The following is a 15,807-nucleotide window of genomic DNA, read 5'->3' as shown; positions in this document are numbered from 1 at the left end:
TATATACAGTTTAATGAGTTGAAGAATAGTAAAACCCTTGATAACAGAAATGTCATCCAGGTGTGGTGGCACACACCTTTAATCCCAGCACTCGGGAGGCGAAGGCAGGTAGATTTCTGAGTTAGAGGCCAGCCTGGTCTACAAAGTGAGTTCCAGGACAGCCAGGGCTATACAGAGAAACCCTGTCTCGAAAAACCAACAAACCAAAAAACCAACCCCCCCAAAAAAAAAAACAACAACAACAAAAAAAAACCAAACAAACAAAAAAAACAAAACAAAACAAAAGAAATGTCATTAGTTATGGCAATTATCTTAAGAGACAAAGTTAGAAAATTTTAAATCCTATTGACCTAATTTGACAAGTTGCTACCGCCATTTTACAATAGAAACTCAAATGTTTTGCATTTAGTGTGTGTCTAGAAGAAATTTATACTGCACTGCTTTTATCAAGGGTTACACATGAATGATAGTAGAGATGAAAGCATTTTATAAGGGAGGTTCACTTGTACTACAGAGCAAAATAAGACCTTTGATAACTTCTGCAGAGTAAGTGGGTCACTATTTCTTGCCTTCCATGTGGCTGTGATGTATTAGAGAAGAGCTTCCCTGGCTGTCCTTAGCTCTGCACAAGAAGACATGGCTGAGACACATGTCAGCATGTTTGCACCCTCAGACATCCCTTCCCTCAGAGCTGAGGGCTTTTCAAGTGCTTATTGTTTCCCCATGAACCCAAGTATTGATTCAGGATTGTGCCTTGGCCTAAGATAGCACCCTCATTTTTTCACGCTTTATTCATGGTTCTCAACCTGGAGTGAACATCTCTTCTTTGTTTGCTCTTCTATTGTGTAATATTTATTCCTCAGTACTAAAACACTCTCTGTGCAAGGTTTTCCTAATTGTAATCTCCATGGCTAATCTAGATAGCTTTCTGTTGCTGTGATTTAAAAAAAAAAAAACACACACACACACACTCTGGACAAAAGCAACTTGGAAAGTATTTAGTGGACGTATCCAGGTCACAATCTATTGATGAGGGAAAGAAGTCAGGGCAGCAATTCAAGCAGGAAGTGGAGCAAAAGGCATGGAGATGCTGCTCTCTAGCCAACAACCTACTTCCTAGGGAGAGTGCTGTCCACATGGGCTGACCCTTCTATGTCAATCTTCAATCAACACACTCTCCAACAGGTTAACCTGTTCAAGGCCAGTCATCAATTGAAGTTGGCAACCTCTTCCCAGGAGAGTCTAGGATGTGTCAAGTTGAGAATAAAGGACACTATCCACTAGACAAGTTTCCATTAATAAACCTGGAAATGTGACTGAAGAGACTTCAGACATAGGAGAATTATTAAAAAGGTCATTATGCTTCTTAAAAAGAAACCTTAGGAAGATGAAATTGCAATAGAAGACACAATGTCAAAGCAGAAGAAAATAGGTGGGCCATATTTACTCCAGTGTTTGTCTATGAAGCTCCTTGAACTAAGTGAAAGGCAAGAAAAGAGGAGGTGGAACAGAAGCATCAACATTGCAAGGATAGCCTGGAGCCTTTCAGCTACATGTTGTGTGTTCCGAGTTTAGAAGTTATGGCAGTGATTTCTTTTTCCTCCTGAAACTCAAAACATGTAAGTTGTCAATTTTCATGATTGTAATCAGAGAAGAGAAAAACCATTAGTATTTGTAGGCAGCATTATCCCAAAAGGTGATCATTGAAGTTCAGAACTGTAGATGCTTCTAGAACTCTGAGATTAGTCACAAAGTGGTATCTAGCAGGAAGAGCTTTATATAATAAAAGTCATATTTTACCATAACTAGAAAATTTGAATCCCATCTTCTTAAACAAATCTCACAGGAGTGGGGTATGGATACTTGGGAACGTCCAGGAATTCCCCAGTCTCAAGTCCATTTCAGCAGCAGAGGATTAGAGGATTCACTTAGCGTCAACTCTCCACATAGCTGGCAGAAGCCACAGGTTCATCTAGAGCACAAGACTTGTCCTCCAATCTTGTTTATTCGGTCAATAAATTTCCATAAATTTGTGCAAGTTTCCTCATATATCTTATCATTGCCACAAATTTCACAAACTGGCTCATGGTAGGAAATGTGCTCTCTAACAGAGAGCTGAAGCTAAAGAACAAGCTTGTCTTTTCTTTCTCTTGAGTGATCCCCCCTCTTTAGGTATTAAAATTTGTCAATAAAATAGAGGATTATTAATATTTGAAAGAGATATGGCTGTAGAAATATATACTCTCACAAAATGCAATAAAACATAGGATATCAAGGAGTAGAGAAAGCTAACTAAAACTAAGGATATCTGAACAAGCCTTATGGAAATCCAGTATGCATGGGAATGTGTAAGGGAATTTGAACAGAAGTACAAAGTTGGGTGAACAATGCTGCTCCCAGAAGATATAGTTATTAAGTGAAAATCACAGAAGTAGTCACAGCCTATCTCCTTATGAGTGGCACGTCAGGGAGACCCCGGAGGTACCCAAAGAAATAAAAGCTATTGCCAAGGCTCTTGGTTGCTTACAGTAACTTGATAGCAAGATACAACTGTTGAATGCACCACTTATTTTGGCTAAAGAATACAAGAGGCTAATGTAGACTGACCCAGAAACTCTCCCTGCTCCTGAGCTTTCATAGTATCAGAAGGGATAGTGCAGGCTACTGAAGGAGAAATAATATCAGTGTTCTCATGGAGTGCTAGATCTTACATCCTATAATGCCAACCTTCCTAGCAAGCTGTAACAGCTGGTGCAGTAATGGCATTCTAATTACCATCTTGATGATAACCAACCACTTTCTGAATGACTGTTCCACAGGAGGTATTTTATACCTGACACTATAAATCTGGTCAAAAGCTCATGAGTGGGGAGATTACAGGCCCTACTGGGAAACTGTTGTTGTTGTTTTGCTTAATGATCATGGTTTGCAAACTACCTATAAATACTTGGTCATAGAAGTTTGCTATGTAACTGATAGGAATTAGTGCAGAGATTTATAGCTAGTCAAAGTACCAAGTATAAGTAACCGAATGCTTAACTAGGTATGAATCATCTATATTAACCTTCAGTTATCCAAGTCTCCAGAGAATACAGCAGAAGAGTGGACAGAAAGAATATAAGAGCTGAAAGATGAGGAGAGGAGCAGAGCTGTAAAATGCATATTTCTGAGAACATCCGGATTGTTAGACACATCAACAGTAACTATGGTTACCCACATTGGACCTGCACAAGATGAATGTAGTCAAAGTTCCAACACAAATAGTGGAGAGGACACTAAGTCCCCACCCTTAACCAGGAGCTATCAATAGTTGGTGTTTTCTGAGTGAAAAGAAAAAAATCACTCTCCTTTGGCCACTGGTAGGCTGTCCATGCTCCAGTAGTTAGTTTCATACCTATGTGCACGTGGGAAGCACTAGTTGAATTTAGGGTGTGGTTATCCTAAAAGCAGGACAAGAGGTTGAGAGAGTGATGGAGTGGAGGCACGTTGAAGGAAGGTCTTAGTGGATGGATATGATAGAAATAAAATGTATACAAATTTCAAAGAATAAAGGAATAGTTCTTTCCAAGATAAGAAAAATACTACAAGTGGTACTAGGGTGGGCTCTCTTTCTTGTCAGCAATACCCTCTGCCAGGAACTGGCCACCTACCTTCCTTGGTCCTTGATGCAATGGTTGCTGGTAGGCTCTGGGCACAGTACACCTCCCGGGTCTGGATCCCACCACCACAGATTGGTCCTGTCTCATGCCAAAGTGGATCGTGTTGCTCCAGAAGAAGAGAGACTTGGCATTCCTTCCATTCAGAGGTTCTCCAGGAATACCTGTTCAGTTTGATTTGTTTAAAAGAAGAAGAGGCCATGAGGAAAGTATACAGTTCGGAAGAAAGCAGGCAATATCATCAAATGTGTAGCAAAATCTCTTTCTCTTGGTGGAGAAAGATGCATCCTGGCTTTGCATTAGTAAATTCCTGTTATTTCCTACAGAAAGGCATAGATGTAGCAATAGACAGCACTTGGTGACCAGACCAAAGGAAGGAAAATAAGGCAAGCAATGGATATGTCTCAGTGTAAAGTGGAGGGGAGAGGGGGATTAGAGGAAGAATCTGGAAACACAATAAGGCTCATAAATGGCAGCAGAAATTGTCACTGAGAGCTATTAGACAGACTTTCAGATAACTGCATGCAAGTTAGCTTTCCTTTTCAATTAGGAGAGCAATGCACACTCTTGCAGATGCTCACTCCTTTTTCAAATGGACTCTAACATCTCAATCACAGTGTAAAAAGCATTCTCTTCCCATTTAACACTTTGACACTGAGATAAAGCAATTAAGATGAATTCATTAAAATCTGTGTTACATGTTTATTAAAATGTGTTAACACTGTGTATGTCACAATGTTCAGTCAACAAATGTTTTTTTCAACATAAGTGGCATGAAGTTATTTAAACTGACTTAGAGATGAGTTTTCCCTGACTTATAATTAATTGTTTAAGAAACATTTTAAAGAAGACAAAACTAAAGTAATAAAATACAATAGAGCTTATGTACAATTTACAGAAAACAAAACTGTCAAAATTCACACTTGAATTTACATCCTCAGACATACTTCCCTTGTATGGGTTATTAGACAGCTCTGCCAGCCCAACTCATCAATATAAACTACCACATTCTCATGCATTCCCACAAACTCATCACCTTTCTAGAATGACAAAGAAACACCGAGAACAATCACAGATGTGAGGAAAGATTTCTCAGCTATGTGATTGCTTATAATAAAGTAAAATGTAATAATTATCACATGTCAGTATGATCATGTTTTTTTTTTTCAGAAGTGAGAGTGAAATTGAAAATCAAGCACCAAATAAGAAAATATCTAAAAATCTTTGTAATGATAAAAACCCCTGGAAGTGAATGCCATCATTCTCAAAGGCTTGAATGTATAGAAGCATTTGTCTTTAAGACCTTGTCTTGAAAACAAGTTGAGTAGGAATGAAGGAAAATATCTGATATCAATCTCTGACCTCTACATGCATGCATACAAACAAATGCACTCACATACACAGAAATTTACATGTACACATAGATACCACACAAGACACCATATACAAACATCTGTACTGTGCACACACCAGGATAGTGATTTGTGATAAAGAAGGAATTTGGTGTCTCAAGATCAAGTCATCTTGATTACAGGCAAACACAAACATGATTCTTCTCATTTATGGACCACAGAAAGACTGAGAGAAAGCCAGGTCTCCCTGAATCATAAAGCAGAACTCCTTCAAAGGAATAGCTATAAAGCCACTCATTCCCAACTTCTTACCCTGTTCTGTTTGGGTGCATAAGTGAAGGACTTGGCTCTGAGCTATGGGACACAGGTCACTTTCTTCTATGGCAAAGTGCAGTGAGCCGTTGGTGGCTGACTATAGTACTGGATGGTTACTCAACTCTTCTTTTTCAGGCACTCTTCTTTCTTGTCTGTCTGTCTGTCTGTCTGTCGGTCTGTCTGTCTAATAAGGGGCTAGCTACAGCAGCCGACTTGCAGCTAGTAAGACAGGCAAATAAGAAGTTTAGTTTACATGGTGGTATAGACCATGCTTACTTAAGAATCACACCACCCTGATCTAAATAGCCTTGCTGCTTATTAGTCCTTCAACTTGTAAACTTGATCTCTATTTCCCCATTTATAAGATGCAGATAATCACACCAATTACTGAACTGGGAATACAGCAAAAGTTAATATTCTTTCTATCCTTCTTCTCCACTTCATCGCGACTGTGTGTGTGTGTGTGTGTGTGTGTGTGTGTGTGTGTGTGTGTGGTGAGTCAGCAATGGACAAATACACAGAGAAGGATATAAGAAGACAGGAGAAATAGGGATTTAGATCAGTGATAAAATGCTTGACTATTATGTGGGAAGGCCTAGGTGCAGTCGCCATCACTGCATAAAAAAGGTGTGATGTTAGAAACCTATGGTGTATTCTGGTGGTTGACTTAGAGGAACCAGAAGTTCCAGGTTATCTTTGTCTACATAACAATGAGTTCAAAACAAGTCTGGGATACTTGCCCCTGTCTCAAGTTAAAAAAAAAAAAGAATATGCAGACATATGTACACGTACACGTACACACACACACACACACACACACACACACACACACACACACACACACACGTGCGCGCGCGCACACACATGCACACAAGCACACACATTTATTAATGAGGATTTCATAGGTTTCATCAATAGTCATATATGAGGTCTTATGTATCACTGTACCCTACATGCTCCAACATCATGCTGCCAGACAAGATGTGCCCTCTGACTCAATACAGCCCTGACTGTTGTGGGAGTATCCAATCACTCTCTGATTGGATTTGAAGTCTACTTCCCAGGAGGGAATTCATGGCTGGCACTATAAATCTGGTTACTAATCCACGGCTCCAGTGTTCATGGGTTAGTTAAAACAACCTACTGTTGTTTTATTAAATGTTCATGTTGTCAAACTGCCTTATACATGTCTGTGTTTATACCTATAGATTTGTGTTGCTGGTGAGAGAAGCTTATTTTAAAATGGACAGTGGTTAATGCAGAGACTAGTCAAAACAGTCAGAATAAGAGACTGAATATTTGGCCACAGATGAGATGTCTATATCAACCACTTTAAATCTACAACTCAAGAAAAGTTGGGTGATATATGTCAGAAAAGATGTTAGAGCCAGAGTCTGGTGAGGACTGTTTTCCATAGGTATGACATAGCTGTTGCACTCATAGTTAAAATTCTACCATAGATCAGGAGTGGAGAGAGAGCTGTGTTGGGAAGACCTAAAGGGCATTGGAAGGGAAGTGTGAGGTGAATAGAGTCAAGATTCATTGTACACATATTTAAAATTATCAAAGAAAAATTTTACCTTTTTCTTTTTTTGTTGGTTATTTTATGTATTTACATTTCAAATGTTATCACCCTTCTGGGTTTCCCTTCTGCTAACTCCTTATCCCATCCACTTCCCTGTGCTTCTATGGCTTCTATGAGGGTGCTTTCCCATCCATTTACCCACTCCCACCTCACCACCCTACATCCCCCTACTCTGGGGCATTGAGCCTTTAGAGGACCAAGAGCCTTTCCTCTCAATGATACCTGATAAGGCATCCTCTGCTATATATGCAGCTGGAGCCATGGTTCCCTCCATGTGTACTCCTTGGTTGGTGGTTTATTCCCTAGGAACTCTAGGAGGTCTGGTTGGTTTGATATTGTTGTTCTTCCTACAGTGTTGGAAACCACTTCAGCTCCTTCAGTCTTTCCCCTACTTCCTTCATTGGGATCCCAATGCTCAGTCAGATAGTTGTCTGTGAGCATCCACATCTGTATTGGTCAGGCTCTGGCAGAGCCTCTCAGTGGACCCCTATACCACTCCTGTCAGCAAGCACTTATTGGCATCAGAAATAGTTTCAGGGTTTTGTGTCTGTAGATGGGATTGATTCCTAGATGGAACAGTCTCTGGATGGTCTTCCTTCATTTTAAATGTTTTTAAAATTTAAAATATTCTAGATAGATATTTTTAATTTGGCATTCCCATTTCAGCATACAGCGTATCAAGAAGAGCATGGGTAAGAGTTTCAAAGCACTGAAAGTCAAACTAGGTAGGGGCTATCTTGTACAAACTGCATTTTTAATTAATTTACACAACCCTGTAATCATTAGTGATGGATAAATATTAGAAGTCAGTGTGAAGGATAATGGAAAGGAAAGTTTAGTAACTAAGAAGTGTACATAAAGAAATAAAATCTCTGGTTAAATGGGAAGGCCCAACTTCTGTTTCCTAGAAGTGACAAAAAAAATCTCTAAAGAAAAATGGGGCCTTTATCACAACCACAATTGTTTTCCATCCCTAAGAAAATATCAATGCAGCAAGAGGCAAAGAGAAAAACATCGCAGTAAAGAGCTTGTGCTCCTTTCTAAATGTAGGTCATTTCACACTTCGCTCATCTCTTTCACTTCCTGTTTTCCAAAAGCCTCAGCGATGTTTAGTCACAAATCACCCAGCAGCCATGAAAACGCTGCGCCCTGAACCTCACCAACCTGAGAAAGCGTGTCTCTAGGATCTGACAGAATAAGAAATCAAAGGAGTATTCTCAGCTAAATGATACTCTTGCTTCCTCAGAAATGCTTGTGGAGATGGGCCTTGGCAAAGGCTGGCTCTCCAGCCTGCAACATTCTCTTTAATGACTGAGTCTGTGTCAAAGACCTGGCTTCTTTGCAAATGCCTGTCTCCAACTCTGGGGCCTTTCAACACATCCTCATCTTGCCCTCCAGCTCAGGAGAAGAATATGGAGTTTTAGAAACCAGAGACCTATGCCCTCTGGGGAAGCAACCCTCTGTAAGTGGTTTCCAGTGGTGTGGATAAATACCAAAGGAAAGAAGTGAGTGAATTTCCATGCCACCTACTCTGGCATATGTATAGGATTGATTTGCCTTTTTCCTGACTATCTGGCTGTAAAGAATAAAGAATAAACAGGTGCTCTGCTTGCCTGGTTAATCCAAGAACCAACAAGTACTGGTACTGGTTGGAGGAATTGTATCTGGGACTAAAACACAAATATTCTCCATTGGTCCTTGTGATCCTGTCAGTAATGCCTGTACAATAGCATTTCTCACTATCAAGATAATCCTTCTAGTCACACAGAAACATGACTTAGGATCCCTATTAAGGAATTGTTTTGTAATTACACTCTTGTAGCTTCAAGGGGTTAAATTTCAGAACTTTGGTTAGAGGAAAGAGAGCTACAAGGTGAAGAAAATTAAAAAAAATGAGGCAAAAAACTTTCTAGATCCATTCATTTCCTGCAAAATTCATTATGTTCTCATTTTTAATAGATGACCAGTAGTCCACTGTGTAAATGAACCATATTTTCTGTACTCATTCTTTGGTTGAGAGACATCTGAGTTGTTTCCCACTTCTAGCTATTACAAATATGGCTGCTATGAACATGGTAAAATATGTGTCCTTGTTACAGTATGGTGGGGTATCTCCTGGGTATGTCCAAGAGTGGTATATCTGGGTCTTCTGGTAGAACTATTTTCAATTTTCTGAAGAACCATCAGATTGATTTCCAAAGTGGTTGTACCAGTTTGCAATCCCACCAGCAATGGAGATGTGTTCTTCTTTCACCATGTCCTCACCAGCATGTGCTGTCACTTGAGTTTTTGATCTTAGCCATTCTGATTAATGTAAGGTGGAATCTTGGCCCCTCCTCTCTCTCTTACTCTCTTGTCTCTCTTACTCTTGCTTCCTGCTTGCCCCCTCTCTCCCCATTCCCTTCCTCCCTATCTCCATATGGTCAAGCCAGCCTTCACTTCTCTACTCTCTCCTTCTCTCTACTTTCTCTGCCTCTACTACTCTCTTAACTCCCCTCCCCATGCCCTAACTATACTATACCACCCTGTAGCTGGTCTCTCATGGGGAAGTGATGCCTCGGCCTGGGCCAACTGACGTACCCCCTTCCCCCACATCCCGCCAGAATGTATCTTAATAGCTATTTCTCTTTTTATGATCACAACAGATGTTCTCAGTGCAGAGATTCAACACCAAACTACATAGAGAACCTTTCTTGATAGTGTAAAGGTGATGGTTTCCACAAGGCAATAATAGAAATTATAAAAATTTGGGGTGGTGGTGGTAATAAGGTGAAGTGGTTTTAAAAGGATCACCCAGGAGGGCAGTGAAGAGTACAGGTAAGGGTGAAAGGAATGATAAGAGAGATATCTTTATAAGTCTAGGGTAGCCAGTCTGTAATAATCCTGTTGAGCATGAAGCAAGGAAATTGCATCCTAGATGCCCTTTGAAGGTGGAAACAACTGTCTAATAGATTAAGCACAGGATAGAGGAGAAAATGAAGAATGACAAATGATTATTACATTTCTTCCTTGCCCACATATAAATAGTTAAACTCCTTGACATTGAAGACTCAGAGGATAGAGCTTCAGAAAGATGTCAAAATTCAAGATACCAGGGAGATAGACATGAGGAGGCATTATAACTGACCAACTCAGCCCTTTCCTTTCTGTTTACATCCTAGAATCTAGTTTCTGAACCCATGAACTCATGCCTATATCCTGTTACCCACTGGTGGTCAATCTGAACACCTGCATTAGATTTAAATACTAAGATATGAGATTCTATCATTCTCAGATGTTACATGCAGCCTAAATGACAGTGCAATCAAATCATCATCAACAGCAGCAACAGAATTGCCATAACATCATGGGGCTGGAGAGCCAGTTCAGTGGCTAAGAGCACTTGCTGCTTTTGCAGAAGACCCAAGTTTAGTTTCCCGGATCCAAGTTAGGCAGATCACAACCACCTGTAGCTACAGCTCCTAGGAATCCAACACCCTCTTGTGTCCACCCCAACCACCTGCACCCATGGGCACATGCACATACATGTACACATGCAAACACCTTATTAAAAATAAAGATATTGCAGCACAAGCCATTGCTGTTCTATTCAGGAATTTTCCCCCTGTGCCCATATCTTCGAGTCTTTTCCCTACTTTCTCCTCTATAAGTTTCAGTGTCTCTGGTTTTATGTGGAGTTCCTTAATCCACTTAGACTTGACCTTAGAACAAGGAGATAGGAATGGATCAATTCGCAGTCTTCTACATGATAACCACCAGTTGTGCCAGCACCATTTGTTGAAAATGCTGTCTTTTTTCCACTGGATGGTTTTAGCTCCCTTGTCAAAAATCAAGTGACCATATAAGTGTGGGTTCATCTCTGGGTCTTCAATTCTGTTCCATTGGCCTACTTGTCTGTCACTATACCAGTACCATGCAGTTTTTATCACAATTGCTCTGTAGTACAGCTTTAGGTCAGGCATGGTGATTCCACCAGAGGTTCTTTTATCCTTGAGAAGAGCTTTTGCTATCCTAGGTTTTTTGTTATTCCAGATGAATTTGAAGATTGTCCTTTCTAATTCATTGAAGAATTGAGTTGGAATTTTGATGGGGATTGCATTGAATCTGTAGATTGCTTTTGGCAAGATAGCCATTTTTACAATGTTGATCCTGCCAATCCATGAGCATGGGAGATCTTTCCATCTTCTGAGATCTTCTTTAATTTCTTTCTTTAGAGACTTGAACTTCTTATCATACAGATCTTTCACTTCCTTAGTTAGAGTCACACCAAGGTATTTTATATTATTTGTGACTATTGAGAAGGGTGTTGTTTCCCTAATTTCTTTCTCAGCCTGTTTATCCTTTGTGTAGAGAAAGGCCATTGACTTGTTTGAGTTAATTTTATATCCAGCTACTTCACTGAAGCTGTTTATCAGGTTTAGTAGTTCTCTGGTAGAATTTTTAGGGTCACTTATATATACTATCATATCATCTGCAAAAAGTGATATTTTGACTTCTTCCTTTCCAATTTGTAACACCCATGGAAGGAGCTACAGAGACACAGTTTGGAGCTGAGACGAAAGGATGGACCATCTAGAGACTGCCATATCTGGGGATCCATCCCACAATCAGCTTCCAAACGCTGACACCATTGCATACACTAGCAAGAGTTTGCTGAAAGGACCCAGATGTAGCTGTCTCTTGTGAGACTATGCCGGGGCCTGGCAAACACAGAAGTGGATGCTCACAGTAAGCTATTGGATGGATCACAGGGGCCCCAATGGAGGAGCTAGAGAAAGTAACCAAGGAGCTAAAGGGATCTGCAACCCTATAGGTGCAACAACAATATGAACTAACCAATACCCCCCGGAGCTCGTGTCTCTAGCTGCATATGTATCAGAAGATTGCCTAGTCGGCCATCACTGGGAAGAGAGGCCCATTGGACTTGCAAACTTTGTCTGCCTCAGTACAGGGGCATGCCAGGGCCAAGAAGTGGAAGTGGGGGGGTAGTGGGGGGGCCTTTTGGGATAGCATTGGAAATGTAAATGAAATAAATACCTAATTTAAAAAATACATACTCAAAAAAAGTAAAGATATAACCTAAAAAGAGCAATAAAAATGAATGTGAAGCTGAGAAGGAGGGGGAGGAGGCTCCTGGGGACAGGGTGCTTGGTGAGAGGCCGGATGAAGGCTAGGATCAATATGGACTGTGTGAATTTCAAAGAATAAACATATTAACTATTGTAAAGGATACCAATGTTCACTCAAATACTAATCTTTTTAAGTGTAGAAATGCATTTCTCATACAAAATGCAGGAGTCAAAAAAAGTCTAGGCTAGGACAGGGGAACTTGAAGTTCTAGAATCAAACAACTCAGGCAGCATGGATTTCTGAGTGATAACCAACTCAAGGAACTCTGTAACTAAGCCAACATATAAAGCAAGGGAAATTTTTAAATCCCCATTTTTTTTTTTTTTTTGGCAACGAGTACAGCTCTCCTAAATGAAAACAGTCTATATATATATATATATATATATATATATATATATATATATATATATGAAGCACTCAGCACAGATTCTTTAAAGATTTCCATTGTACCACTATGTCATAAAGTGATTCTAAGAGTCACAAGGCACCAACTCTGCTGCAGCCTCTGGCCTTTCAAATCTAAGCTTTGACACTTTCATAAGGCTCGAGGCTGCTTAAAGCATGGGCTCTCTCTCTCCCTGTTCAAATGGCTGAGATATGAAGCCAAGAACATGGGATAGAATCTTAAGTGATTTAATGATGACAGATTGATAGAATAATTGCATTAGTTAACAGTCATGTTTTGATTGAACACATATAGATTTGCAAACACTCCTAGAATTGAAACTCCAACAAAAGGTATTCAAATTAAATGTGTGCGTATATTAAAAATCAGTGCTCTGCAGCGTGACTAATTTATGATAATGTCTGTTGTCCTTTGAAAGTTGTAAATGCACTTGGAAAAGAATTAACGTGTCTTTTTTTTTTCCCTGAACAGACCATCAACATAAGAGAACTGGTCAAGCCTTTATACATTTTATGCTCTAGTAATTTTTTATTGGATAGAGTGGGCTATTGATTATGGAAAGCTACTCTGAATTGCAAGGCTCTCTGCTCTGCAGCAGATGGCTTTGCTAGCCAAACTCCACATATGTATTATTAATAGACTTCCTTCGTTATGCACAGCACTTAACAGTACGTTAACTTCCTTACACTAACTGGGGAACAGATCTTCTGTCTAGGAGGACTCATGAAACTACATTCTCTAGTAATAGATAGATCCAATAAAAAGGTGCCAATGTCCCGAGGAAATAATTTCAAATTCTTAGAAAACTTGTTCCGTTTCTGCAACAGAGTCTCCACCGTGTTCTAGGGTTCCAGGGTATGGCTCCTTTACTTCTCAATTGCTGCGGAAATTTGTTTAATTTAAACAACTGAAACAATGCCTCCTTAAAGAATCCATTAATCTATCTGACAACTCTTTATCGAGCTTGTATTATGTGTGGGGTGTTGGGTGCACTGAGAGAAATCAATGGGAGATTTAAAAGGTGCGATTAGTGATATGTGTTAGAAGCCAAGTTATGAACAAATCCAGACTGTGATCTCACTCCTAAACCTACCTGAGTTAATGGTTATAGCCAGTGAAAACAGAAGCTTTTTAATCTGGAAAATCAGAGGCGTTATCAGAGGAGACCTTCTGAGAGTGCACAAGGTCTCTATAGTCATCACTGTCTGGGATAGTTTCTACTGGATTATCTTCATTGAGCCAATTTCAGATTCTTTTTACAAAAATACCTTCCTTGGTTTCACACAAATTATATGATAACTGTATGTATGCAATACCATATGCATGCAAAATATTGTTCTGGATCTTTCTAGCATTTGAGGAGCCAGTCATTTACCCAGTGATTATTGAGCACTGATTATGAACCAAACACTCTTCTATGTGCTCTTGGAAGGAAAGGAGAAAGGAAATAAGGGGAGAGAGGGAGGGATAAAAGACAGAAGGTAGTACAGAGGGAGAGAGGAAGGAGGGAGAGATGGAGGAAAAGGGGACAGAAGGAAGAAAAGGAGGGACAGAGGGAGGGAGGGAAGGAGGGACAGAGGGAGGGAGCTAAGCAGGCCAGCCCAGCTGTGTGGGTTCACATTCGACAACATCATTGCTAAGCACTCATAGACAATGTGTAGGTACTATCCTTTTTGGAAGAACAAAATTTTCAAGATTCACTGGATGAACAAATCGATGTTTTCTGTTTCCTCATTTTTTGATTAACCTTGTGAGAGACTGAAGCAGATTTTGAAGAGAAATGGCCCCCAGAGTTCTTTCTTATTTTGCCATAGGGCAAAGATAAACCAGTCGGGATGGGTTTTTAACCCATACTCTTCCTAACATTCTGGCAGGCTCCAACAGTCACCCCCCAAATTCTAATCTCCAGAGTTGACACAAGGAAGAAAGACTTTTATCTAGAAAATCTAAAATTGAGCTCAGTGCTTCAATGAGATGTTAGGGATATCTGAGCTGATCCCTGGAGCCATGTAATGAGCAAATCGAAAGGGAATGTGGGAGCCTGGAAATGCCTCTCAGCATGAGTTTGCACAGAAAGACATTTGCCAAGGGTTTCTAACCTCCTCATAATAAAGATAAATTCCCACATATCAGTAGTGAGGAGGGAAGGGTGGTTTCACAGAACCTATCTCTTCTGTGCTAGGCCAAGGTATTGAAACCATGTTTAATAAATTGTCATTTCTCTGTGGTAGTGTTGCATAGTCTATGTGGCACCATTAGCCATGCAGCTTCTGCCTTGAAACTTTCTAAGAGATTTACTTATCATTGGTCACTGTCACTATGTCATAGAGCTGCCTGACATGCAGTTTCAAATTTTAAATGATTATGTAAGAGGAGGAACAGCCATTTTCATATGAAAACTTGTCTACCACTCACAGGTGATAGAAGTTGCTGGCGGGAGGTGTCATTTCTAACACAGATGTATTGCAAGTGTCTCTTTCTCAAACACCCTCGTGTGATCATTACAAGTTCTTTCACTAGAATGGGGATCTCTTTGCAGCTACTTCAGAATGTTGGTCTGTCCTACTTCTTTGACATGAGGAGATTAATGCGTGATAGGCCCCTGTCCTTTGCTTTATTAGGACTTCACAGTACACAAGGTTGCCTCTGCTTGCACAGTGTTTGGAAGCATTAGCATGTGGATCTAATACTTTGCACTTTCACTGTGACTGGGGGGTGGGGGGATACAAGGCCCTAGGCAATTTTATGCATTGCATATATTTTTAGTGTCTGAGGACAGAAAATAATACACAACAGTGAGAAGAATCCCATAGAACTCAGAGTCACAGGTGAAAAGGAGACATCTCCTTCCCACACTTATCACCCTCACTTAATATGTTTAATGTTATCCTGTAGCTGAAGAGAAGAGTATGTGGTCTGCCAATCAACTGTGTGAGGTTGGAGAAGGGTGTTGCTTGAGCTGTCCTTGAGTCTGTGTCAAAAGCACACCCCTGAGATGAGGCAAGTGTAGACAGCACTAACTCTTAATTCTAAAGTGTGCCCTTATAAGCACCACAGGACTAGTTCTGATCATTTAAATTAAATTACACAACGTCCAACACGTTCTATTCTCAGCAGCACCTTTACACTTGCTCCTGTTGGTTAAGCTTCTTGCCACACACTGGTGCTCTGAGCACTGACACACACTGGTCACAGCTGTGCTGAGTATATGGAGCCCAGCTGCTGAGGAAAGTGGGCGTTTACAGGGATGGAGTCTCTTCTCCCTCACCTGCTATTCTTGGAGAATCTATATCCTAATTTCCAAAGTGGTTAGTTATTCATTTTTTTTAAAATATCCCTAACCCAAATAGATCTTGTTTAAAA

General features: G+C 40.2%; 1 protein-coding gene across 4 annotated transcripts in view; it reads right to left on the bottom strand.

Moving 5' to 3' along the window:
* Thsd7b (thrombospondin, type I, domain containing 7B) overlaps window positions 1-15,807 on the bottom strand; it is a 946,089-nt gene that overhangs the window by 586,582 nt on the left and 343,700 nt on the right. For all 4 annotated transcript variants that reach the window (XM_011247964.2, XM_011247966.3, NM_172485.3 and 1 more), the window contains exon 5: window positions 3,651-3,820. In XM_011247964.2, the coding sequence (XP_011246266.1) occupies window positions 3,651-3,820 (170 nt within the window). The remainder of the gene's footprint in view (window positions 1-3,650; window positions 3,821-15,807) is intronic.

The sequence above is a fragment of the Mus musculus genome, chromosome 1, assembly GCF_000001635.26.
Source record: "Mus musculus strain C57BL/6J chromosome 1, GRCm38.p6 C57BL/6J".
NCBI classification, from domain to species: Eukaryota; Metazoa; Chordata; class Mammalia; order Rodentia; family Muridae; genus Mus; species Mus musculus.
Note: the sequence above shows the minus strand (reverse complement) of the source record. Positions and strands in the feature narration are given on the sequence as shown.